The 26,625-nt window shown below is 32.2% G+C and overlaps 3 protein-coding genes across 8 annotated transcripts; 2 read left to right on the forward strand and 1 right to left on the reverse strand.

The window, feature by feature from the left end:
- Positions 1-10,760: 10,760 nt before the first annotated feature.
- Positions 10,761-22,455, reverse strand: LOC115716370 (meiotic recombination protein SPO11-2). Of its 6 annotated transcripts, XM_061115977.1 has the most exons (16): positions 22,192-22,449; positions 22,029-22,112; positions 21,815-21,944; positions 21,597-21,734; positions 21,418-21,506; positions 20,521-20,649; positions 20,334-20,428; positions 20,162-20,224; positions 19,994-20,070; positions 19,792-19,919; positions 19,617-19,693; positions 13,563-13,662; positions 11,924-11,984; positions 11,759-11,820; positions 11,548-11,686; positions 10,761-11,350 (listed from the first exon to the last, which is right to left on the reverse strand). In XM_061115977.1, the coding sequence occupies exons 1-15, from the start codon at positions 22,270-22,272 to the stop codon at positions 11,591-11,593; spliced, it is 1,410 nt and encodes a 469-aa protein (XP_060971960.1). In that variant the 5' UTR covers positions 22,273-22,449; the 3' UTR covers positions 10,761-11,350; positions 11,548-11,590. The 6 variants fall into 6 exon arrangements, with proteins under 6 accessions (XP_060971960.1, XP_030501012.2, XP_060971963.1 ...); XM_030645152.2 differs by lacking the exon at positions 10,761-11,350 and having other exon boundaries at positions 11,391-11,686; positions 11,924-11,981; positions 22,192-22,455; XM_061115980.1 differs by lacking the exon at positions 10,761-11,350 and having other exon boundaries at positions 11,391-11,680; positions 11,924-11,981.
- On the forward strand, positions 16,026-19,449 carry LOC115716372 (G-patch domain-containing protein 1). The gene is made up of 10 exons (XM_030645155.2): positions 16,026-16,208; positions 16,324-16,408; positions 16,772-16,848; positions 16,967-17,094; positions 17,376-17,442; positions 18,015-18,117; positions 18,322-18,488; positions 18,574-18,801; positions 18,878-18,994; positions 19,094-19,449. Exons 1-10 carry the CDS (start codon positions 16,131-16,133, stop codon positions 19,157-19,159), a joined length of 1,116 nt encoding a protein of 371 aa, XP_030501015.2. The 5' UTR covers positions 16,026-16,130; the 3' UTR covers positions 19,160-19,449.
- A 2,289-nt stretch (positions 22,456-24,744) lies between the features above and the next one.
- LOC115718045 (zinc finger A20 and AN1 domain-containing stress-associated protein 6-like) lies at positions 24,745-25,387 on the forward strand. The gene has a single exon (XM_030647010.2). The coding sequence runs from the start codon at positions 24,864-24,866 to the stop codon at positions 25,287-25,289; it is 426 nt and encodes a 141-aa protein (XP_030502870.1). The 5' UTR covers positions 24,745-24,863; the 3' UTR covers positions 25,290-25,387.
- Positions 25,388-26,625: the final 1,238 nt, after the last annotated feature.

Here is a 26,625-nt window from a genome sequence, read left to right on the forward strand (position 1 = left end):
ATCAATTTGGGTGGACAACATCAGCAGAAAAGGCATTTCAAGCTCTCAAAACTGCCATGACCTCAGTTCCCACACTCAAGTTACCCGATTTCTCAAAAAAATTTATTGTGGAAACCGATGCTTCCGGGTTTGGTTTAGGCGCAGTCCTCATGCAAGATCAACACCCGATTGCCTTCTTCAGTCAAACATTAGGTCCTCAAGCTCGAAAGAAATCTATCTATGAAAAAGAATTGATGGCCATCGTTTTTGCAATAGCTAAATGGCGACCGTATTTAATGGGTAGTAAATTTATAGTACGGACAGATCAACACAGCCTGAAATTTTTAATGGAACAACGAGTTATTGGCTCAGAATACCAAAAGTGGGTTTCAAAACTTATGGGGCTTAATTTCGACATTGAGTATAGAAGTGGAGCAAGCAACCGAGTGGCTGACGCCCTTTCTAGACAACAGCCAGCCGACTTCTCCCATTTAATGATGACTGCCGAATGGAAGCTATGGCCCCAGCTAGAAAAAGACATAGCGGCAGACCCCTTGCTGCAGAAAATAAAAGAGGACATAGAAATGGGAAGGCACCACCACGGCTTTACACTCCATCAAGGGATCCTACACTACAAAAATCGATTAGTGGTTCCCAAAAAATCTAGCATAATCAACCAGATCCTCCAGGAATTTCATTGCAGCCCTTTAGGAGGTCATGCGGGTGAGCTGAAAACTTATAAAAAAATACAGGCAGAATTATTTTGGGAAGGCATGAAAAACGACATCACACAGTTCATCAAAAGGTGTGCCATTTGTCAACAAAACAAGTACCTCACTACTACTCCAGCAGGTCTCCTTCAACCCATTCCCTTACCCGCCCAAGTTTGGGATGACATCACAATGGATTTCATTGAAGGCCTCCCTAAATCCAATGGTTGGGACACTATACTTGTAGTAATTGACCGGCTGTCTAAATATGCTCATTTTTTGAAACTTCGACACCCCTTCACCGCTAAAATCGTGGCTGAGAATTTCATGCAAGAAATAGTGCGCCTTCATGGATTACCTTTGTCCATCATTACAGACCGCGACCGCATTTTCCTTAGCAAATTTTGGCAACACCTATTTAGCCTACAAGGGACCACACTTAAACGGAGCACGGCTTATCACCCCCAAACGGATGGTCAATCGGAGGTCCTTAACAGATGTTTGGAAACATATTTACGGTGCTTCACATATGATAACCCTAAGAGATGGTCGCAATGGTTAGCGTGGGCAGAATTTTGGTACAATACTTCGTACCACTCGGCCACCAAATATTCTCCTTTCAAAGCACTCTATGGTCGAGAACCACCACCCCTACTGCCATACAAAAAAGGTGCCACAATGGTGGCTGAAGTGGACAGTTTATTGGACAACCGCGACGCTATATTGGATGACTTACGCATGCACCTACTCCGAGCACAACAACAAATGCAGCGCCAAGCAAACTTGAAGAGGCACGATGAGGAATTCCAGCTGGGTGATCAAGTCTATGTCAAGCTACGTCCCTACCGCCAGCAATCTCTAGCTAAACGACTTAATGAGAAACTCTCTCCTAGATACTATGGTCCGTTTAGTGTAATCCAACGCATCGGCAAAGTAGCTTACAAGCTCCAACTACCATCTCATTCCACCATTCACCCCGTTTTTCATATATCACAGCTTAGAAGGGCCGTTGGTAATGCTGATTTCTCTCCAGATATTCCTCCACAGCTCACCTCGGAATTAGAGCTTCGCGTGGAACCTGAGATGGTGTTGCAGCAGCGACAAAAGACCACAAATCCAACCAAAATTGAAGTCCTCATTCAGTGGAAATCACTTCCAGCATTTGAAGCGACTTGGGAAGACTTTGAGACCATCACCGAACAATTCCCACACTTCCACCTTGAGGACAAGGTGAATCTAAAAGGGGGAGGAAATGATACACCACCTATACATCACGTGTATAAGAGGAGGAAAAACCAACTACTTAGATAAATAATTATTTTATACGAAGTATATAATCTGTATTAGTTAATCTATATATTTTGGTCTAGGTAAGGTTGCTGTCATATTTTATTATTATTTACTTTTACATAGTCCAGCTGTCATAATATTACAGAGACAGCTGGCACATTTATTTGGGAGGAGAAACTATAAATTAGAGAGGGATAATCATTGTAAAGGGGGTCAGAAAAATAGAAAGGAATTATTGGAGAGTAACACCCTCTCGAAAGGTGAATTAGGAGAGTAGAGCCTCTCGAACAAGCTCAACCCAGTTTGTAATTGTTTTCTTCTGAAATTCAATAAAACAGCAACCATTTGGTTCTCACCTTTGTTACTTGATAAGAATAGAATCAACTAACCAAGGAGGTTCTATCAATAAGCTCAAATCATCTATTTTCTTCAGCAATAATACCCCCTTAAGCTTGCGTGAAGAAATCAAAGAAGCCTTGGGAATTGCTTCTCCTGAAGGTTGCATCAAATATTTGGGATTGCCCCTGTTTAGATCTAGGCAGAAGGATGCTGACTTCAACTTTATCCTGGACAACCTCACGGCTAAGCTTCAGGGATGGAAGGCAAAAACTTTATCTAAAACAGGTCGAGCCACTCTGATAAAGGCGGTGGGCTTGTCCTTGCCTATGTATGCGATGCAAACTTCGAAACTCTCTTCTCGAATGGTGAACAAAATAGATGGCCTGGTTAGAGACTTTTGGTGGGGCTTTGAGAAAGGAAATAGGGGGCTTCATCTAAAGGCATGGGACAAACTTTGCCTCCCGAAATCCATGGGCGGGCTTGGGTTCCGGAAAACAAAGGAGATGAATCAGGCCTTTCTGGCTAAATGGGGATGGAATATTCTTAATGGCAGTCAATCTCTGTGCTGCAAAGTTCTATCTGCTAAATACCTCAAAGGAAAAGATCTTCTTACCTGCAGGTACAAAGATTCAGATTCTTGGTTCTGGAAAAGTGTGGTGAAGGCTAATTCCATCTTGAAAAAAGGAGCTTGTAAGTTGATTGTAAATGGTCAGAGTACTAAGATCTGGGGAGATCCCTGGATCCCACACCGGAAAGATTTCTATCCGAAACCAATTGAGGGAACCTCCCCCAACTTGAACTATGTGTCTGATCTTCTCTTAAATAATGGGCAGTGGGATACTCAAAAGCTGTGCGAAACATTTGATAGAGAAACAGTCACAGACATTCTCAAAGGGGGTCAACCCTCTGGTAGTGGCTCTGATAAATGGGTTTGGACGCTAGAGAGTAAGGGGTGTTTCTCGACTAAATCAGCATATCTGGCTCAAGCTTTAGAAAGAGCTCCCCATTGTGACGTCTCCCCGAAGCTCTGGAATAAGTTATGGAATAGCAAAATCTTAGAGCGCCACAAGGTTCTGTGGTGGAGCATCCTGTCGACTGCTCTCCCCATTAGAGCGGTGATTGGGAAAAGATTCCACATAGAGGACACTAGCTGCCCATTATGCGGAGTGGGGGAAGAATCTTTTGAACATCTTTTCCTTTCTTGTGAAATGGCTTATCATCTCTGGCGCTCCTCTCCCTGGGGTATATTCCCAGTGTGTGACACTGGCATTCGTGTTTGGGACTGGGTCAAGTTTATTTGGGATCTAAACAAAAGAGGAATTGATGCTGATGCAGTTTTCTTATATGCTTCGATTGTTGTGGATACTATTTGGAGAGTGCGAAATGAAAAGGTCCATAATAACTGTTCTCCTGACATAAAAAAGTGTATTGATAATATTTGTACCTCTTATGCAGATTCTCTTGCTTCTTTGCTGCCTAGCCCCACCCCAGATCTCAAGGAAGTTTGGTCCCCTCCCCCTCCGGATTGGATCAAGCTGAATTGTGATGTCAAGGTGGGTCTAAATAGTTTGTGCATTGCTGTTGTTGCAAGAGATCATTTTGGCAATGTGATTAGAGTTCAGACGGCTCGGGAAGACTTCTCGGATGCTCTGTGCGGAGAAGCTGCGGCCTGCTGCTTAGCTGTGTCTGTGGCGTTAGATATCGGAACCAAGTTTGTGATTGTGGAGAACGATTCGAGGATGGTTATCAATGCGCTAAATGGGTTGGAAACTCACTGGGCCCTTGAAAATTATGTCTCATTTTGTATTAAATCTTCTCCTTTATTTATCAGTTGTAATTTCTCTTATATTCGTAGAACTTGTAATTTTGCCGCTCACAATGTGGCTAGATGGGCATTTGCTCATCAGGTGTTTGGGACTATCCCGGTGTCCTCCTTACCTGACAATATATTTTGTAATGACCGAGAGGTCTAACTCTTGATTTATGATATTAACGCTTTTTCTCAAAAAAAAAAATATATATATATATATATGTATACTCTACTAGTGCACCCAATGTTTGATTAACTTTTTAGATGAGAATTTGTAATATTTTGGTCCCACATGGAAATAGTTGATTTCATATCACCACATCCTAACTATTTTTACAAAGTTTTTAGGACACTTTAACACAATATAAACATTCATTTATAAAAATTGGGATCTTTACCGCTAAATTAATAGCCCAAACTAAAGAATCAACCAAACGTATATGATAAATCAAAAAGAATAGTTTGAAACACATGAAAATTAATGTATTATATAATCAATGTACATTATGTATAATATATGTGTAGTTTATCACATATATGCCAATTAAAAAAATTAATAACTATCAAAATATTAACATATAAGGAAACATTTATAAGATATATAATAAAATCATTATGTATTATTATCATTATCTTTTTGTGTGATTTATTAGTGTAAATATAATTATGATGAATAAATATTTCTAAATATAATTAGAAATAAATTATTTAAATAATATTTTAAATTTTATGGAGATTATAATTTTATTCTATAATTTCTATTATAATTACATTTATTTTTTTTATTTTTTATAATTGTGTTGTTGTACTTGGTTAATATTATTGGTAAATTTCTAAAAAATCCCAAATAATTTACATTGATGAAAATAAAATTTAAACAACTATTTACTACGCATAGAAAAATAATTATGACTACAACAAACTAATTATATTTTATTTTTGGCACTGTATTTTTTTTTTTTTGAAAAAAAAAATCAACTGGTGGTCTTAAATATTGCAAACGTACACGATCATGAAAATAAAATTGACTAAAAATTTTTTTAGATGGCGAAATGTGTACCAAACTGACCTTTTTCGGAGTGTGTATATTATAAAAAAATATTTTTATATGTATTACATGTTACAAAAGTTATTGGTTAATTTTATTGCACATCTTTTAAAAGGATCATTTTGATCCATTTTTCATCAGTTATTGCATTTAGAAAAGCTTTTTAATTTATTTTTTTTTATTTCATGATATGTACGTTATATTTTCCTAGAATTACATGTAAAAATTTTTAAAAAATTAAAATAATTTATAATGTCAAAAATAAGGTTCAAATATTTTATTACACTCATGACTATTTTTTAAGTATGGTAATTAACTATTTGAACTTTATTTTCACACTATAAAATATTCATAATTCTTTAAAAATTTATAGGTGATCTTAAAATACTATAACATATGTGATTATAAAAAAAAATAGACTAAAAAGCTCTCCTGAATGTTAAAATAAATAAAGGTGTACCGAACTAGTCTTTTAAGAGGTGCACTATAGATTTTTTTTTTTTTAAAAAAAAAAAATAATAATTAGCCGCTTGGCCCCCTAGTAATTAAATCCTGGCTTCGCCCCTGATTGGGATTAATCAATTCCAATCGCAACATTAACTAAATTCACATTCATCTTGTGTTAGGATTCTAATCACGTAATTCTAATATGGGTAAATACCATTTTTAGACCATGTGTTTTGCAAAATTACTAATTGGACCCTCTGTATTGTTAAATGATAAAATGGACCCTGTATTTTCTAAAATGGTACGAATAGAACCCTGAACTAATTTTTTGTCAAAATAAAAGTTAATAATAATCCGATCTAAAGGTGTTATTACAAAATTGTTTCTATTTTTTTTGTATCTGTTCGTGTTAGGAATTGTGTTCAAGTTAGTTATATTAAAAAAAAAAGTTGTCAAAAATTAAGCTCATGGTCCTATTTTACCATTTTAGAAAATATATGGTCTATTTTGTCATTTAACAAAACAGAGGGTCCAATTGGTAACTTTTGCAAAACAGAGAATCCAAAATGGTATTTACCCTTTTAATATTTTTGTTGCAACTGAGTTGTTGTACAATTGCCCTTTAGTTTTATTGACGCTCAGAGAATTGATGCATCAATACTTATACATTGATTAGGCTACACTATTTTTAGTGTTATTTGAAAGTATTTCATAAGAAAATCTGACACAGAGACCTCATAAAAATAATTCTAATATGGTTAGTTTGTTTATATTTTAACATTGTACTACTACAAAAAGAAAAATTCGCAACAATCCCAAAAATATTTTTTTGGGGGGACCGTAGTTAAAAAAATTAAGTAATTGTTTAAAACCGTCAGGAAAAATTAGTATTCCCGATGGTTTATAACAGTGCCTAAAACGTTAGGCGACGTTTTTCATTAAAAACGCAAAAAAAAAAAATTACGGGATTATACCTGACAGTTTTAAATCGTCGGGTATACTCTATTTAATTTATATATATACTACAAAAAGGAGAATAGTCGACGGTTCTAAACCGTCGGGTATAAACTTTCACCTACTTCTCGCCACATTTCCACGTACCCACCTAATTTTTTTTATATTTCCCACATGCTCACCTATTTCTTCTCACCTATTTTTTCTCTATTTTCCACACCCTAAAACGAAAATCTTAACTCTCCAAAATCTCACCCACCCCTCTGCACTATTGCCCTCCTCTCTCGCCATCTTCCTTCCTATTTTGATCTCTCTTTCTTCTCGTCCATCAATCTCCACCCACCACCTCCAGTCGTTGTCCCTCTCATCTCCATCTCATACATCGGACCACCACCACCTCCCATCCGTCTCCCTCTCTCTTCGAGCTCGGTATAAATACATTTATTTATTTTTATATTTTTTATTTATTATATATTATATATTTATTTTGTTATTGCATAAATTTAATATAATTTAAAGTTAGTTGTTATTGTAATAAAAATCATTAGTTGTTTTATTTTAATTTATGTAAAATTATAAAACTAATGCAGGAAAAAAAATGGGAAAAAATACAATTTTTTTTCTTTTTTTTTTACATTTCCAAAAGTGTCGCATATAGTATAGGGCACGATTTAAAACTATTGCCTATACCTTGTTATAGGCAACGATTTTAACCGTCAGGAAGTCTACATTAGCGACGGTTTTTAACTGTCGCCTATTTTGCCCATTTTGCGACGGTCATATAAGTGACGGTTGTAGAAACCGACGAAAATACTTTAAACAACTGTTTAAAAACGTTGGAAAAAACTATTTTTGTAGTAGTGTTGGTTGGGTTGACGTTGATTTACAGTGTTCTTACAGTTGATTCTTCACAAAAGAACCGCAAACTACAAGTCTTTGTTCATTAGTCTAATAATAGTTGGTTAATTTTTTTTTAACAATACCTAAACACATAGTTGCTAGTACGTTGTTTACGCATTGTCAAATAATTTTCTTACTAAACATCTTATAATGAAAAAATTAGGGATCAAAATTGGCAGTGCATGACTCATATATAGGAAATTCTATTGTAATAAGTTTGTTTATAATAACAAGAGAAGGTTATTCATTGTTTTCAAGTTATATAACAGCTACCTTGCAATAAATGTATTATATAAAATATGGGTTATATTATCAATGTCATTTTGCATTTTAGTTTCTTTATAGATTTCTAATAATTGGCTATCCATAATCAAAATTTTAAAATTCAAAATACAAAACCAATTTCATTTCTAATACATTTCAACGAATAATTTGATCATGGAATGAAGATAATTTGGTCAGTAAGCATTTTGATAAACACTACAATTATATGCTTAAAGCAAAACAATAAGAATCTGAAAATACAAAATTGTAATGACCGTTTTTAGATATTGTTGTTGTAATATAATTGTCATAAAGTTTACTTTTTTTCTTTTATGGATGATCAAACAATTGATATACCAATAACTATACATTGATCTAGCTACATAATTTTTCAGAATTTTAATACGTATTTCATATAAAAAATTCAATACATGGATCATTTATTGGCCGTTCTAATATAGTAAGTTTGTTTATATGTTGGTTGAGTTGACGTTGACTTACCATGTTTTTACGATTGATTCTTAACTTGAAACTAAAAATCATAGTCAATCAGTTCAATAATAGTATTCTACGTTTTGTTAGCAATATCTGATTGCATGCTTCGTAAAGTGATTGCCAATACGTTATTTACGGTTGTTGAATATTTAAATTTATTATTGTAAGTTTGTTTATAAATTATTTTTGGTTGAGTTAACATAAATTTACAATTTAATCTAAAAATTAAAAGAAACTCATTTCAAATACGAATAATTATCATCAGAATGAGCTTCGCAACCTTTCTCATGAGGTATGTTAATACCACCAATTATCAAAGGATACCCAAGCTCTAATCGATAAAGGTCAAACCCATGACCAACCCAAAAAGGAAGAGCCTTTAAGGGAGTAGTAGATACCTCAGACGGAGTTTGCCTAGCGTCCAAAGCAGTTGTCGCAGCGACCGATACAGAAGGCAAAGTCGAAAGCGGCGTCGTTTTCAATTGTCTCATAAATGAAATTGAGGACGATGAGAAGAGATTTTTGGAAACTACGCTGTAAAATGGGAGTGATTGAATGATTTGGGGGAGGTATTGGAGTAGTATGGTGGAAGAGTGGAAGCACAGAGTGGTGTTGCCGCTGCCACCACGGCCATCGAAGGTGGAGGTCCGTGGGTTTGTGGGTTTGCTTTCTCTTCTTAGCTATTTGTTAATTTTTTTTTAAAAAAATAATATTTAATTAAGTTAAAATATTTGTTCATTTTTTAAAATATTATAAAATACAAAATAAAATTGTTTGGTAGTGTATGGTACAATGTGTTTAAGCATGTGGTAAGGTATGAGCTTTACTATGGTGCTAGAGAGCCAACCCTAATACTACTAATCCACTCATAAAACCAAACTTAACACTATTTCTTTTTTTATTAGAAAAGAAGAATCTCGTGGTGTAGATTTCTTTTTCACTCTTTCAGTAGTGATAATTTTGGGAACTATATGCCAGCTATAAGATCTTATACCTCATCATATTTTAATAAGATCGTTGGTGTATATTTTGAGAGTTCTCGTTTCATTAAAGATGACACTTGACCACTATAACAAGCTTGCTTCCTAAAAGGTCTAGTATAATCCCTCTCAATAAGAGGTTATGGTGGGATTTAAACTCTTAATTCAAAATAAGGAAGGATGCTAATAAAAGTCTCTCTACTACTATCAGTGACGGACCCACTCATCTCAATGTGGGGGCTATAGCCCCCATTAATAAAAATATTGCTTTTTAAAAAATTGAATGTAATTTTTTTAATTTGATAATTATACACCAAAATAATAAAAAAGCCCCCACAAAATTAAATAAATCTAGTAAGAGTGATTATAATATAAGTATAAATATTTTTTAATGATAAATAAGCCCTCACAAAGTAAAATTTCTGAGTCCGTCACTGACTACTATACCATACACTATGTGGTCAAAAGTAATACTATTACTAGTGAGTTTGGCTTAATTAGTTAATTATTATTGTTATTGACTTTTTTTTTTCCAATATGAACTTCATTGTGTAGTAATTGGTGAGTGGTTAAGAAAAAAAAAAATCTTACAATTTCATGATTTTCATCATTTTTTTAGAGTTATTTTTATGACTTGATTATATTATTATCACTAATTGCTTTCATTTTTTTTTTTTTGCTATTTCTTGGATTACCAATTCGTGTGTTTATTTATTTATGACTTAATTTAATTTTGTAAAATTTGGGTATTTATTTAAATGGACCAAAATTTGAGCTTAATATTAACCGACTACATCTTTGGGTAGAGGGTGTGGATTACGCATACCTCTTTTTTGAATTACTCATAAATTGAAAAATTCTAATTGATTATTTTTATTTTATTTTTTGAACTGGATTAATCTTTTAAAATAAAAAAAATGCATGTATCGATTTTAATTATTACTTTAATAAAATATGATTGTAAAAAAAAAAAAATTTTACAATTTTTTTATAAATGTTTTTTTTTTTAATTATTTTATAAAAATATTTCACGAGTAAAATTATTTATAAATTATAATCTAAAAAAATTGATAATTTTTTAGAATGCAATTTGCTAATTATACTTATATTATTAAATTAATTTTATGAATATAAATTAAAACATTTTTATGCACAATCAAATATAGAAAGTGATATTCCTATGAATCATACATAAAATTTGGACTTTTTAGTTGAATGAAATGAAAACATAAAATAGAAATAAAAATAAAATCAATGCATAAAAAATTAATAAAAAAATTATTAAATTTTTCACATTTTGCATTAGAGTATCTTTCTTTTTGTTTCAAATTGTAATAGTCATTCTACTAAAATAATAAAAAAATCATTCTAGTAGAATGACATTTCAATACTTTAAAATGTAACCAAACAAAAGAATAAAATAAAAATTATTTTCCTTCCATTCCATTTCATTACCAACCAAATGCCACCTAAATTTCTAGACCATCAAATTACTCACTTCAACTTTCTCAATTATATAAAGCCTAAGAACTTAATTCGATTACTAGTCATAAAATGAGATACTTTTTTTAATTACCTCAAGAAAAACAAGTCATAAAATGTTACAAAATGTCATAATTATTGTTCCAAGTATATATCATTTTGTTTGATCATCACATCTTATGCCTTTGTTCACTATGAACCACAACTTTCATTTTTAGCATGAAAATAAATAATTTAAAAACACACAATTTCATGTAGCCTTATATATAAAGGCACATTTATTTTTTGGCCCTCAATCCTATCCACAATTTGGCCATCAATAGGATATGAGTTCTCATCACCACCATGGTTGGAAACATAGTTCAACTAGTCTAGAGTTAAGGAATAACTTCATGTTGAATTTTCGTATTGACGACACACCCCAACCGCTTCTCAGAAAATGCAGATTTTTCGAGTAGTTGAGGCATAAAACAAGTGTAGCATAAAGCAAACTCTTAGCTAGACATTATAGCAATTCATTTCAAGAGGGACACAGATCTTTAAGCTTGGCTTTCTGTACAAAGTTACAATCTTTTCAACATTTACGAGTTGTGTGTGGCAGGAACCTACCTGCTTCGTTCGACAGTAGCATGCAGTTAATGCACGCCGTATGCTGATGCAGAAATACGAATACCATGTTAGTGGAAACAACAAAAACAAAAGTGATGTCTAACCATTTCATTCTTCTGTATACTGTGAAAATATACAATATTATCATAAAAGTTCACAACAATATGAGCTAGTAAACTATTCCTCAGTTCTACAGCAAGCATGTATGTTTCAGACACCATTAAGAATTAGAACGTTTACGCTATTGGGAATTCATTGATAGCATGTATCGAGGCATTTTGGCTCAATTCGAAGGATCTTGGACAGATGCCCTTTGTTGTTTGCATCCATGCTCCGGTAAAAGATGTTCTGAAGCGGCTCTTTTTGGTCTTAACTGCAACTGAAAATAACATTAGTGTCGCTCTTACACGAATGTGTTTGTGTGTACGGTGCAAAGCACTAAATCACTGACCTTCTCTTCAGCGCGCTGATACATTTGCCTTAGAAGGATATTTTTAGATTCGGTAGTTATCACTGCGTAGGATCAATAAATTCTTAAAGGTTCAAAAAACCATGCACATACTCAGTTTCAAGTCAAAGGCAATAGCTACAAAAGATGTGAAATCTTTTGATTTACCTTGATCAGGGGGTGGAAGAGTCTGGTTGTGTGTGGGATGATAGGTTGTAAGTGTCATCTTCTATACACAAGCATAAACATAATCTTAGAGAAAGAATTTTATTAAAATTTATTAAAATAACAACAACAACAACAACAATAATAATAGTAATCATAAATAGAAGAAGAGAGGGATAGCATTCATTTTTAAAATGCAAATGCATGAATGATAAGAAAATTTTGAATACATTAAAGGTTCGTTTGGTACGCCGTATTACACTGTATTGTATTGTATTTTTTTTTAAAGAAAATATTGTATTGTATAGTATTATATTGAATTGTATTTTATACAATATTATTATGTAAAATTATATGTAGTGTTGATTTTTATGGGCACCTAAATATATAAATTTATTATAAAGATATAATATATAGCCCAATTCAATATAATACAATACACTACGAGGCGTATCAAACGAATTCTAATAGTTTTAAACAAAAATAAAGTCAAAAGGGTAAATTCCATACAAGAAAAAAAATAAAAAAGAAAGAAAACAAACTAACTGTTTTATTAAAGGATTAAGTATTAAAAGAGCTTTCTAAGATTATACTCTTGGTCTTTCCAGGATATTCGAAAATTCTGTTTAAATAATGCTCAGTTGAATTTACCAGTATGTTTTCCAGGAATTAGAAGCATTTCTTTTTGTTTATAAGGCTATAAATATAAACCATACTAATACTCAATACATGGTTGAGAAGTAACATAATCAAGTACTGAATTGCAGAGGAAGACAAGATTAAAGAACATAAAAAGTGCAAAGACCACTTTGCTCTTTCCTTTTGACCACAGCTATCTGCTATGATTCGAATCCGAAATGCTATGTTTTAAGCTACAAATTGGCCACTTTCCAGGTTTTGAATATGGTATCAATATTATAATTGCAAATCATCAGAGACAATCAAAACTAATCAAAGGTGTTTTGACTTATGATAAGTTAAGTCTCAGCTGCAAGTGCTCTTGAAATCTTCATAAGCATAAAACAGATTTTATTAACCTAATATAAAAGGAAAAAGAAAAGTGTTTTTTTCACACAATAAGGATTTAAAAATATATAAACTGACAAACCAGCACTCTAGGCTGATCAAAACTGGTTAAAAAGAAAAAGATAAGGCTCTTGTGTTCTAACATTCAAGAGTTGAAAAGCTATCTTAGAATTCATTAAAGCTGTTACAATTCTAATCTTTCCAGAAGACAAAGCCAAAAATGACCACATTTATTAGAAATTGTGTGGATTTTCAATACTATTATTATGATGGAAAACCATGACAACAACATAGTGAGGTGTCCATACTCGTATTGATATGATTTAAACTGCAAATTCTCCGAGTACCCAATTAAGTACAAATAACAGCAATAAAACCCAGATTAAAAAAAAAATCAACACAAACAGAAGCACCGTGACATTCAACTAAACATCAGAGAAAATACCCAGAAATCCTTTTTCACGAAAAGATCAAAACTTGTCACCAAAAATGCAAACTTTTCACAAAGGTCCACAAAGTTAACAACAGGTTAACTCATCTCATATTATCAATTCCCACAAAAAGAAGAATAATCAGCAAGTAAAACTGTACTAAGATGAAGAGAAGAGTGACTTACTGAAGGGGTGGAAGGATCAGAGGGTCTGAGTTGGCTAAAGTTGTGGGGGTTGTAAGAGGGCCAGTCACCGATCATAGACCCCATGAAAATGCTGGTTTTCCTTAAAGGAGAGAAATGGAAGTGAGGAGAAAGCACATAAGGCGATTCTAGAATCAGTGTGTGTGTGAGTAGTGAATTGAGTACCCTTAAATTTACCAATGCAACCACCCCAAGAACAGCCCACACTCTCCCAAAATCCCACCCAAGAAAAACGTAGTGAGGTGTTGGGTAAACTGTCAAAATTGGAATAACTTTTGTGAAGGACAGCAGGACCCACTCCCCATGCTGCTCTATCATCACTCTCAATAACCCTCTTCTTTTTTGGCCTACTCATTTGCTAATATGGTACATACCAAATACCCCTTTTAAGCTTTGTTTAGGGCTTTTATCATCCAAAGTAATCATATGTGCACATAACACAAAATTGTAAGGATATGTGCATTGAAATATGCACCATGTCACGGAAATAATACTATGCTATATTGATATTGGATTATGCTATATTGATATTGGATTATGCTATATTGGCATTGGATGTAATATTTTAGATTCATATACTAATTTTTAACATTTTTTTTAATTTACGATTTGGGTTGTTTCAGTAGTTTTTATGTAGATTATTATGTGGATTTTAGTTACAATTTTAGTTGTTCGGGTGGTTATTATATGGATTGACATGTGAACTTTTATAAAAATATATATGTATAAAAAAACTAATTTAAAGTGTAAAAATAAAAAAATTTCATATTATAATGATGTTTACCGATTGAGTGGTCTAATGACAAAGTGCTTACTCAAGTTTTTGAGAACATTATTAGTCTAGCCAACTTTGACATTCATTTCTCAAGGGTATTTATGCACCTAGTGCTCAATTGGGGTTCATTTGATGCATTCATAACATGGGCAAGGCAGGATCGACCTTGAGCATAAGCAAGTTAAGTCTGTGCTTAGGGCCATCTAACTTCGGGGCCAATTTTTTTTTTCCTTTTTCAAATTACAAATTTTTTATTGATTTTGAAAAATATTATATTTTTTTTAAAATAAGGGCCCAATTTTTTTTCTTCCTTATGGTCCATTAAATCTCATGGCCGGTCGGGTATTGATAAACATTTGTGAGTAGGGTTGGAGTTCTCTTCTCATCCCTTCCTCTCCTTTTCTCCCGCCAAAAAAAAAAAAAAAAGGTGAAGAAGAAGACATTGTACGATTTAAGTGCGAATGATGCAATCAAATGATCTAACAGCTAATAATACACTAAAATATCACATAAAATGAAAAGAAATAAAAAGATATAATCTTTATCAAATTTATCAATTAATTATTATTTTTTTCTAAAAAAAACTTATCAATTAAATTTGGGATTTTTTCATTTATACCAATGACAATACATTACAAAAAACACAGATATACAATTTTTTTTTAATATTTTCACAGATTTATGTTTCTTACAAAAATACGGTCTACTATTTTCACCTTTTTTCTTACAACAACATTATATTATGTTACTTTCACGCTTTTCTCATTGCTTTTATATTTGTATTATAAATTGCTTTCATAAAGTTTTGTATAAATATAATTAAAAAAAAATGGTGAAATAGAAAAATATAAGGAATAATTACATAAGATACTATTTTTTATAAAATATTTACATTTTTACGTTCAAATAATGTTTTTTTACATTTTTACGGTTTTCTAAAAAATAACACGAAAACAACATAAAATCAACAAGAAAACAACATAAAAGTAACATGAAAATAACATGAAAATAACAATAAAAAAACAACAAAAAATAACATACATATAACAAAAAATTAACAACAAATGAACAAAATTTCAACATAAAAAGACCGTATTTTATGTAAATAAAATCAAAAAAATCGTAAAAATGTTCAAAATTCCGTAAAACCATATTTTTATTGTTTTTTTATTGTTTTTGTGCATTTGTGAAATTAACCCAAAATATAATCTGTAAAATTGTAAAAAACATATGATTTTATTTTTAAGAAATTACACAAATACCTTTTTTTTTGAGAGAAACACAAAATACTTAAAATTGGAGTTTTTTCCTTTTTACATTTTTACAGATTTTGTTTTTTTTTTTAAGTTTTTCAGTTGTTCTTCTTTCAGAAAAAATATTGTTTTACATTGCTTTCCCTTAGCAACAACGTTAAAAAAAAAATTCATGTTTATGTGAAAAAAAAAACTGTAGATTCATAAAAATGTAAACTTTTTGCCATTTTTAGGTATTTATGAAATAATCCATTTATTTCTTTATTTTTGAGTACTTTATGAAAAAAATCCAAATTTCCAAGGTAATAGGTGTGGTTAGGCCCGTTATTAGTCAGCAAGGCGCAATTGATCCACAAAACCCGTTTAGAGATTTGGGTCCCCACAGAAATAACGATACTCCGCGAAACACCGTAACTTTTCTCTTTCTAGGTCTTAAAACCCTTCCTCTTCGAGCTTTGAATCTCTCTCTCACTTCGAGCTTCAGGCTGTTCGTATCGTCGGCGAGGAAACGATACAGCGGCCATGGCGGCACCTGAAGCTCCTCTCTGCTATGTCGGCGTTGCCAGACAATCCGCTGCTTTCCGCCTCATGAAACAAATGGTACACTCTCTCTCTCTCTCTCTCTCTCTCTCTCTCTCTCTCTTCATAAGATTTTTGGATTGTTATGTTATGGAATATGGAGGTTGAATTTCATATGATTTGAAATGTTGTTTAGGGGTGGGAAGAAGGAGAAGGACTCGGTAAAGACAAACAAGGAATCAAAGGACACGTTCGAGTCAAAAACAAACAAGATACTACTGGTTTGTTTGTTTTTTTATTTGTTTAGTTGATTCTGTTATTGGTTTTCTTTGGGAAAAAAAAAAGAAGAAAAGAATTTTTTTTTTTATAGCTCAATTATTAGAAAATGATGTGAAATGTTGGATTTTGATGAATAATTCATGTGTGTTTTGTAAAAGTAGTCTTTATGAAAATTTTATTAGCAAAATAACCATGTTTGATATTACCATTGAACGACTATAATGGTCGTTTTGCAATCATGGCACAGTGTAAATTCAATGTCATTATTTTGCATATTTTACAATTTGAAGTTGTTAGTTTGGCAAATTTCCCATACTTTTCAGGCTTATGAATGATTTTTTTTTTTTTTTTCGAGTTTGGTGTAGGCATTGGTTTAGAGAAGCCTAATGCTTGGGCATTTGACACCACTCAATTTGATGGTATTCTGAAAAGATTGAAAGTGGTGAGTTTTATTATTATATTTTCTCTTTTAATTCACAATTGGTGTGTTGTGTTAAAAATTGCTTTATTTTTTGGTGGGGTTTCTTTGCTCATTCATTTTGTTTAATTTGGTTTTGCAGCAAACTGCACAACCTGATGCAAAGAAAACAGAAGTTGAAGATGAGTCAGAATCAGAATCAGAAGAAGAGGCAGAAGTGCAAAAGCAAATTGAGGAGAAAGTTGCCAAGGTTACTCGACCACAGGGAAGGTTAGTATTGTGTAATTCACATTGGTATTGATTATCGCATTCCTTATATGGCACTCCTGGTGCCCAACACCATGACGGGTGCAATTTATAGCGGTCTCACGTATTATATTTTAAATTAACAAAATGTGGTTCTGATGCTGAATTGCATTAATGACAGTTTGCCGTTTAAAGTGGTGTTAGGCACTATTGGTGCAACTTAGCGATATTCTATTGGTTATCAACTTTTACTGCAGCATTATGATTTATTACCTTGACTTATTTTCATTTATCGTCATAATTAGATATATGAGAAGAGAGAGAGCAAAGCTTGTTCATTCCTATTCGGCGAAGGATCTTGAAGGCATCCTTGTAAGTTCAGAGTGTTACAAAATTTGCATATACCCTCAATTTTTACCTCTTAAAAAAATATCATAGCGTTGCATGTTTTTCAGCTCATGTCTCTGTGTCTAACACATAGCTCATTTTTCTTTACATATTTTATTTTAAAAAAGTTTATTCTTTTTCTTTTTATTTACTTTTGAGGTCCTTCATGGGGGTTTCACTATAAAAGTGCCTCTTGTTAGTGTTTTTTGAGAAAGAAAATTTGAATGTTTACATGTTCTGATAAAAATTGTGCAAGAGAAGGTATAATGTTCAAAATTTCATTTACTCCACTTGCCTCTAAAAAGGCTGGTGGGGCATTGTAAAGCTTATGCTTTTATATTGGTATTGCGAATTTATGATAATTTTTCATGTTGTGTGTGTATATAAGTACCACAAAATTAAATTTTGTCAGATTCATAGTGCAAGTCAAGTTGTGTGTTGAGTCACATAAAGTTGTGAAATTTGATTTTGATGTGTTCTCTCATGTTTTGGAACATGTCGAATATATATTTTTGTGTTATATTACAACATCTTTACAAAGTTAGTGTCCACAACAGGCAAAGGTCGAGGAGCCTACTGCAACAAATCCTAGTCTCAGTGGTCAAGTGAAGGAGTTGGAGAAGGCATCTGAAGCTGAATGTCATATTATATTTGCTGAGGGTAATAATCAGATAGAAAACAGTGAAGAGTTAATTTACATTACATTTAATCATTTCTTTTAATGACATGTGTAATTATACACATGTGCATGCAGCAACTTGGGGTGCAGATTTTTACTGCTTTTACAGCCCTTTCGTTTTTTTTTTGCATTATCTTGAATTGAACGAACTTGTTCTTAGTCAATTTTGCTTGATATGGTAACAGGTAACATGCTGGAAGAGATCTCTCCAGATTGGTGGGGCTTTAAACTTGGGTTTACCTCTGGGGGTCTTCTAGGAGCGGAATCTAGAAGAAAGTTACAAAGTGAAAAGTCAAAGACAAGAACTGCATTTCACGAGGATGATCAGGAGAATCTTTACAATCTTGTTCAAGTAAGATTTTTACTCAAGCTTTGCTGAACAAATATTGTACACTTGTTGCCTTTTCCTGCTGTCACTTATAATTTTCAATTTTCAGGATAATGCCACAACCGGAAAGCAAGGGCTAGGAATCAAAGACCGGACCAAAAAGATAGCTGGTTGTTACTTTCAGGGGAAGAAGACATCATTTAGTGACAATGATGATGAAGAATCTTCCGATCCTGATTGTTCGGAAACCGAAAAACTTGATGTCTCTTTAGAAATGGAAAAGACAAAGGAACCAAAAATTAAGTTGAAAAAGCTTTGCAAGAAGCTTATTCGTCAGGTGAGTCCTCCAAAATTGCATGTTATAGCATTTTTTTCATAATATATTTATGCAACTAACTCACTGTCATGTTTAGGTACCTGGCGAGTCAATAAAGCTAAAGGATCTAAAAACCTTGATCAATGAAAATTCATCTGCCGTTTTTTCAGACTTCTCTTCTAAAAAAGAAGCTCTTTCTTACTTAAAACAGAAGGTATTATTTTCTGTTTCTGGGAGAATGGCAAGGTTCTGATTGGAAATTCTGAAGATGCATTACATGTTTCTTATAATATCATCATGTTGGTTTGTGCAGCTGAGTGGAAGTAAGAAGTTTGCGATTGAAGGCAAAAGAGTGAGACTCGCATCAAGGAGGAACTAAAACAATTTTGGTAGAAATTTTGAGGTGCCATTATTTATTTTATCTAAGATTTTGAGATGTCTGTAGCTGGATCTGTACATTGCAGTGCAGTATCAGTCCAATTCATATTCAAATCTTCCTACATACAATTTTGTGTTGCTTGATCTGTTGTAGTAATTAGTAGATAGTGCAAAATTAGCAATTTCAATATATATTACGAAAAGTATAAATCCCTTCTCGTTGGAGGGATGTGATTATTGTAGACGATTGTGCTTAGAAAGGCATTCTTCAATGAATACTGTTTAAATGTAGTTGGCTTGGGCATTGTTCTTATAGTAACAAATGTTAAAACTATTTGCATTTATTAGAATGATGGGGTTTTTTTAATTTTCTTATAAGCATTATTTTTGGGTTTTGTTCCTAGATATAACTGGCTTGTACAATTTTTTTCGCAATGAACTTCACTAGAAAATCATACCCGTTACAATACAGAGCTTCAATTTCAGCTCTCTGCCCACGCTGAACCATTTGTGCTAGCTCTTCTTTGTATTCTTCCTGCAAGGCATTTGTTCATCTTATTTATTTTGGATATCAAAATATTATTGTCATTGAGTCTCCATTTGGTTGAAAGTTTGAGTTGCTAGGTAAATCACCTGCAAGATATCTGATGACATCAAGCTTTTAGCGATTTGCAGATCTTTCGGTTTCAATGGAACTAAAGATTCTTCGAGTATGAGCTCTATATCATCGCCTCGCAGTCCCAACCATTTTACATTGCAAGCTGCCCCCATGTTTTACATTTGCATTGGTATGTTTGTACAAGTAAATGACAATTTAAGGCAAGAAAATAGTTACCGTATCGATAAGCCTCCAATCCCATGCCGAAACTTCCATACTTGAATGTGCATAAAATAGCCAATCCAGCTGGGTTCCTATTTTTTGTTTTTTCATTCTGTGATGTTAGGTTCAATTCAAACTAGCAAAATACTGTTTCATTGACTAGTAAAATGATTTTGTCTATACCAGTCAACCAATGCCAGAATTGGTAAATCATGGAAAACCCGGCTCATTCGGTGAAGGAGAAACCTATGTCAGTAATCAATGTTCAAAGTGTGCCCATATTAGACATTGTTTGGTTGAAAACAAAATGTAATAAGCAATAAAACTCTGTTCTTGGGTGACCTGTGAAGTTCACCTTGTGGCAATATCTGGATAGCCTTTAGCTGTGATTAGAATGCTTGGAATTTGATTGAAAAATCGATCCTCTGCTAGACGCTGGAATATTGCATGCTAAATAAATAAAATGGCCGAGTAGTCAGATGGCAAGGTACATGGGAATTGGGGTAGCTAGCAATGCCTGAATACATTCAAATATATAGTACCTTTTCCACTACTATTATGTAGCGTGCATCTGTTTTCATTATTAGCTGATCCAAAAGATTCAAGTCACCAGAAATAGCGTGCCCAGAAGATCCACACACAGAACAGTCCACCTCCTCTTGGTTAGGCTCCTACAAAAATAAAACAGAGAAAAAACCATCGAGTTACCACAACACAGTTCTCTCCAGAAAACTATGTTATGAACTAAAAGTAAATAAATATGACTACTATCTTAACTTTTGTCCCAAAACTATAACTACTATTAAAATTTTCTCAACTATTACAACTATCAAATTTTTATCACTCCATCTAATTCGAAAAACGATTTGATAATAGTAATACTTTGAGAACTACAACTCATCAATTCAATATAAATTCTAGTACGGTTTGACATTATTAATTTTTAGCTTCAAATTTTTTGACATATACTAAATTATGTCTCTAAAATTTTTTTAAACTATTAACAATTTTTCTTAAACTATTGAGATATTGAATTCAAGGACTTCCCTCCAATTCCGTTAATAAAATTTTTATTAACGTAGTGATTGAACATATAATAAATCATGTCTCTCGAATTTTGATTGGTACCAAATCATATTCCTTAATTTTCTTTCACGTCACACTTTGTTAGTAAAATTGAACAAAACTCATTAAATTTAACAATCTTAATAGTTCAAAGAAATTTTTAACTTCATTAAATGTTGTTGACAAAAATAATAATTAGCCATAAATAGCTCAAAATTTTAAAACAATATTAGTTAAAAACAAAAGTGCTTATCCTACATAATGAACCAAAGGAGATATGAACACTGCAACAAATCAATTCATTGAATCCTAATCCCACTACATTTCGTCACAGTAATAAACCAAGAAAAATGAAAAGGAACAGGTTGAAATACCTGCAACAACAGACGGCCTGCAACAAGTCCTCTGCTCGATGCCATGATTCCAAGACTGTACCGGCTACACCTCAGCAATGCCACAACATCTACGCCAACACAGAATTTTCTTTTACACATTTCGCAAGAAAATTCAAATGAAAATCAAACAAAAGTTTTAAGTAAAAATACATACGTACCTTGAATGGTTCTGTTAGTCTCCAGCTGAGACGAGAAGTAATCAGGAGAATCGCAGATCAACTTATAGAAGAGCTCCCTCTGCGTTACTCGCTTCTCTTGTGCTAAAATTTTATAGCACATTTCCATTACCTTCCACACTGTTATTATTACAGAAACAATTTCTTTTATAAGAAAAGCAAAAATACTAAATCATTGCAAAGAGAAAGAAAGTAAAAACCTCTGATAAAGGCTTTGGTAGCGGTGGATCGCATTAGAGACCTATTGCAGAGAGATCGAGAAAGGAAAATCAATGGAACTTCAGTTGAAATTCCTTGATTCACTCGGCCATTGCTCGAATTTCTACAAATCTATACATATGAAAGCTAACTTAATTTCTGTGTTGTTTGATGGCCTTGAAAATTGAAGAGATTAGTAGAACAGAAATTTAATACCAGTGGAAGGCCTGAGATTGCCGGAGCAGGAGAAGTTAAGATTCTGAGAAAATTGAGAACCGCAACTTCGATTCTCGGCAAGACCTGCAGAGACGAAGAAGAAGAAGGAGAAAACAGTCACGGTGATGATGAAGATGAAGATTTGACATGTTAAATTAGTCACCTGAGAAGGAGGTAGGATATCGGCGTAGCAGAGTTCTTGATCGGAGAAGAAATTCATGGCGGATTTTCTCGGATCTTCCATTTTTCGTCTTACTGCGTGCGCGGGAAGGAAGAAGAAGCTCACTGCTTATAGTACGACGTCGTTTTTTTGGCTCAATTAAAATTGAAACGTGCTCTTTGATTTTCCAAATCTCTTCCCCTTCCAAAATTTTGTTTTAATTAATTTGTATAATTCCATGAAAAATTATTTTATTGATGTTTTGAATTTTATATATTATAATATAGGGAAATTTTTATATATATACATTATATATATTAATATTACAGAAAAAACGTTAAATGAAAACAATCCATGTGTATGCCGTGACACGTCATCAAGCTTACCGTGATTAGTTTCAATAATTTTGGAACCACCGGCGATGAAGGAGACGCGCCCACAACTCCACTTTTCTCGGTCATCCCTGCGCGTGGTTAACCTGATTCAAACGGAAAGAAACCAAACCAAACTTGAACGAAGAAACACCATTGACGGAGACCTTGACAGATCTGAAAATTGGAGAATCGATCATCATATCTCTCAAATACGTTGTTGTATACAACAAGCAAATCATCATCTCTCTAATTCGATCTACAATTCAATCGACCAATAAACCTATCAGCTGATCACAACAACAAAAAAAACAAAAACCAGAGATCGTTGCTTCGAGGAAGAAGAAGTACGTCAACTTCGACATCAAAATAAACTAATAAGTTTATTGACGTATATTTGATTATAGTTTACTATGTATTATAAAAAATAAATTGTTGTTCCAACAAATAGAATCTACTAAGTTTATTGACATATATAATGGTAAACTATAAAAAATGAACTGAATTAGGATTCCAATATACGAAAAGAAAAATAAAAATTTGTTTCAATATGCTAAAATAAACTAATAGATTTATTAGCATATCCGATGATAGGCTATATGAAAATGCTACTATGTAAACAAAGAATGAAAATATACTTCAATATCTCAAAATAAACTAATAAGTTTATTAGGCATATATGAGTATACGCATATATGCCAAATAAACTTATGAGCAAGGAATTTCATCATATTCAAATCTTTGACAAGTGCATATATTGTTATTCAGGTTTACTATATAAGACATGTTACAGTAATGTATTTTGTATACAAACCACTTTTTGGGTAAAAATTTAAAAAATCAATTCAAAAACTTAAAAAAACGTGCCCACGCGCCCAGTTGGACATGACCTCCATCTATTCCAACTGACACTTACGTCACCCCATCAACTCAGCGTGCCCAACAAGTCAAAAAAAATGGTTTAAAATGAAAAAACGGTATAAATAACGGTATATTCAAAAATTAAAATATCCACGTTATTATTGATATTAAATTGAGAAAAACGTGTTTAATTGTAAATTTTCCTATAATATAATTATATTAACAAATAAAAAAAATATTATTGACCGTGAAATATGATGAATAATAAATAAAGTAAATATTAATGAGAGAAACATATGATTTATATAATAGTGATAATATAATGATATTAGTTAAGAAAAGAAGTAGGATTAAAATTAGAAAACAAACGCTGTAAAAGTAAAATTTTAAAAGGCATTTGTTTCCAACTAGTTTTTTATCAAAAAAAAAAAAAAAAAAAAAAAAAACTTGAAGAATTTGTAAGGAGCATAAGTACAAATATTTTTTTTTCTTTTAAATAATTGTTAATAATTATTTGAATAATATACAAATTCAATTACAAAATTTCATTATATCCTTTCAATTTAATTAATAATATTTCACATTGTACAGGTCCTTCTAGAAATTTCTTTCCTTCACTTTCTCCAAATTGTATTGATAAACTAAAATATATCAAAATTCAAATTATTTTGTTAAGTGAAAAAAAAAAAAAAATCACTAATTTGTTTTTTTAATTAGAAAGATCAAACTCAGATATTTTCCTTTTATTAATTTTGATATCATTTTTAAATCTTTAAACTTTAAAATAAAATATAAATTAATTAAAATTATTTAATTCTATTAAATCTTTTAACTCAAAAAGTTATATATCAATTTTTTTTATATATATTATTTGATATCGTATTCGTATAACTTTTTGAGTTTTAAGATTTAATCAAATTAAATAATTTTAATTTACTTTTACTTTTTATTTTTATTTTATTATCATTTATAACAAATAACTTCAATCCAAATTCGAATATAGATATCTTTACCGATATTATGTCATATCATTAACGAATTTAGTATTTAAGATCAATATTCTAATTCTATTGTTACTAGCTAACCTCTCTCTATAAATACATCAAACATTAGAGGAAAAAAATTAAACAATAAATAATAGTGTGTGAAATATTGTGATCATAAAATTTCATACTTTTAATACTCTCTTCATCAACACTTAATAATCTCTCTAAAGATTAAATGCAAATAATCCCTCTTAAGATTATTTGACTTGCATATTTTTAAGTGAAAACACGAAAATTTAGTAAGAGATCACTCATTCTAGTACTATTTATTTGAAAAATCACTCATCCTAGTACTATTTATTTGGTTTGCATATTTTTTAAGTGGCAACACAAAAACTTCTTAGGAGATCACCCATCCTATTACTTATTTGGTTCGCATAATTACATTCTAATTACTATGGCCGACCTTACTCTTCCAATACTTTGTGCAAAGGGGTGTGGATTTTATGGAAGTGCCGAGACTAAAAACATGTGTTCTAAGTGCTACATCAACTTTCTTACACATGAATCGAAAATACATATTGATTTTAGTGTTACTGCTAAACACGATGATGATAACGATGGAGGTGTAAGTACTACGGGAAGTGTTTGTGTGTCTGATAATAAAGTTGTTAATAAGGATTTCAAAATCAGTAACAATAGATGCAAACATTGCAACAAGAAGATTGGATTGACGGGTTTTTCATGTCGTTGCGGCCATGCCTACTGCAACCACCATCGCTTGCCAGAAGAACATGCTTGCACCTATGATTTCAAAACCAATGCTCCATCAAACCCTAATTTAGTTTTTATTTGTGCTGATAAAATGAAGCATAGATTATAGTTTATTGACTCTATTAAATGATTTATTTATGTTAATCAAATAAGTGGTATATTGAAAAAAATATATATTCATTTTTTATTAAATAATAACTTTGTTAACATTCCCTTACAAAAAAAAAAAAAAGTTCTATCCAATAACCTAAACTATAGAGAGGGCATCAGGGACAGTAATTTTTGTTTATGGTAATTTTTTTACAATGTTATATTGGGGATGAATCACATGTAGGCATGGGTAAATTATGCTTTTATCCACAAGCTTATAAAGTTAGAGTTGAATATTTTGATATATGTATGAATATTAAATTATTAATATTTAATATTGATTAATTTATACATAAATATATATATATATAAAAAATTATTCATACATGAGATTGTGATTTATAGTTGTACGGAGAATTAAAACCACTTAGTCATGAATAAAACAGTTAACAACATATTAAAGTTATGAAATTTTTAATCAGTGGTTGTTAGTGCAATTCATTGATGCCCGTTATTCGGTGCAAGTAATCTTGATTCGGATTACTGATGTAGCATGACATTTAAATGAAGTGTTGTACATAATAGAAATTATATGTGACAATGACCGATATGAATAAACTTTTCTTTATCAAACTTATCATTTACTATAAAGATTGAAAAACCGAGTTTTTGCAAATGTCAATAATATATACGAAAATATAAAACTGTATATACTTGCAGAAGCAGAATGTAATTCTGCTACTGCAGAAACCAGTTTTGCAGCAACAAAACAGAACAGGCAGAATATAAAAATATTTGCAGAAAATTAAATAACTTGACACAAGAGATTTGTACGTGGTATCAGTGTTCTCCCGAACACTCCTAATCCACGGGACCACGCCCAGAGAATGAAATCAATTAATAAAGTATCAAAATTACAAAGACAATTGACTCCCTCTAAAGTATTGCCGCAATCCTTTGTAATCCACTTTATGACTTCTGAAACACCTTCAAGCCCGAACTTCCTTCGTCCTTGAAGTGTGAGTGCTTACTTCCTTCCAAAGTAAGGCTTCAACAAGTCTTCTCCCGAAGACCAAAGTGCTTACTTCCTCCCGAAGTAAGGCTTAATCAAGTCTTCTCCCGAAGACCAATCTCTTGTTCAATCAAGTCGTTCTTCACAAACTCTAGGACAGAGTAAGAACAGAAATAAACTACTAGAACCTAGATGAACAACTAGGCTCTCACAAAACAAAGAAAACTCTCTTCTCTCAAATAAGATAAGTGCAAAAAATGAATAATGGAAGAGCTGATTCGAATGGCTGCTCTCTAGGCTCTATTTATAGAACATAGAAACCTTAGAGACAGTCACAAGATCG

This window comes from Cannabis sativa, chromosome 5 (assembly GCF_029168945.1).
Source record: "Cannabis sativa cultivar Pink pepper isolate KNU-18-1 chromosome 5, ASM2916894v1, whole genome shotgun sequence".
Lineage (NCBI taxonomy): Eukaryota > Viridiplantae > Streptophyta > Magnoliopsida > Rosales > Cannabaceae > Cannabis > Cannabis sativa.

Coding starts and splice junctions, on each gene's coding strand:
- LOC115716372 (XM_030645155.2), top strand. CDS start 16,131: ATGGCGGCACCTGAAGCTCCTCTCTGCTATGTCGGCGTTGCCAGACAA. Junction 16,209..16,323: donor TCCGCCTCATGAAACAAATG/GTACACTCTCTC, acceptor AATGTTGTTTAG/GGGTGGGAAGAAGGAGAAGG. Junction 17,095..17,375: donor GTTACTCGACCACAGGGAAG/GTTAGTATTGTG, acceptor CGTCATAATTAG/ATATATGAGAAGAGAGAGAG.
- LOC115716370 (XM_061115977.1), bottom strand. CDS start 22,272: ATGGAAGATCCGAGAAAATCCGCCATGAATTTCTTCTCCGATCAAGAA. Junction 19,694..19,791: donor TGTCATCAGATATCTTGCAG/GTGATTTACCTA, acceptor AATGCCTTGCAG/GAAGAATACAAAGAAGAGCT. Junction 13,663..19,616: donor GAAGCTCTGTATTGTAACGG/GTATGATTTTCT, acceptor CTCTCCTTTAAG/GAAAACCAGCATTTTCATGG.
- LOC115718045 (XM_030647010.2), top strand. CDS start 24,864: ATGGCCGACCTTACTCTTCCAATACTTTGTGCAAAGGGGTGTGGATTT.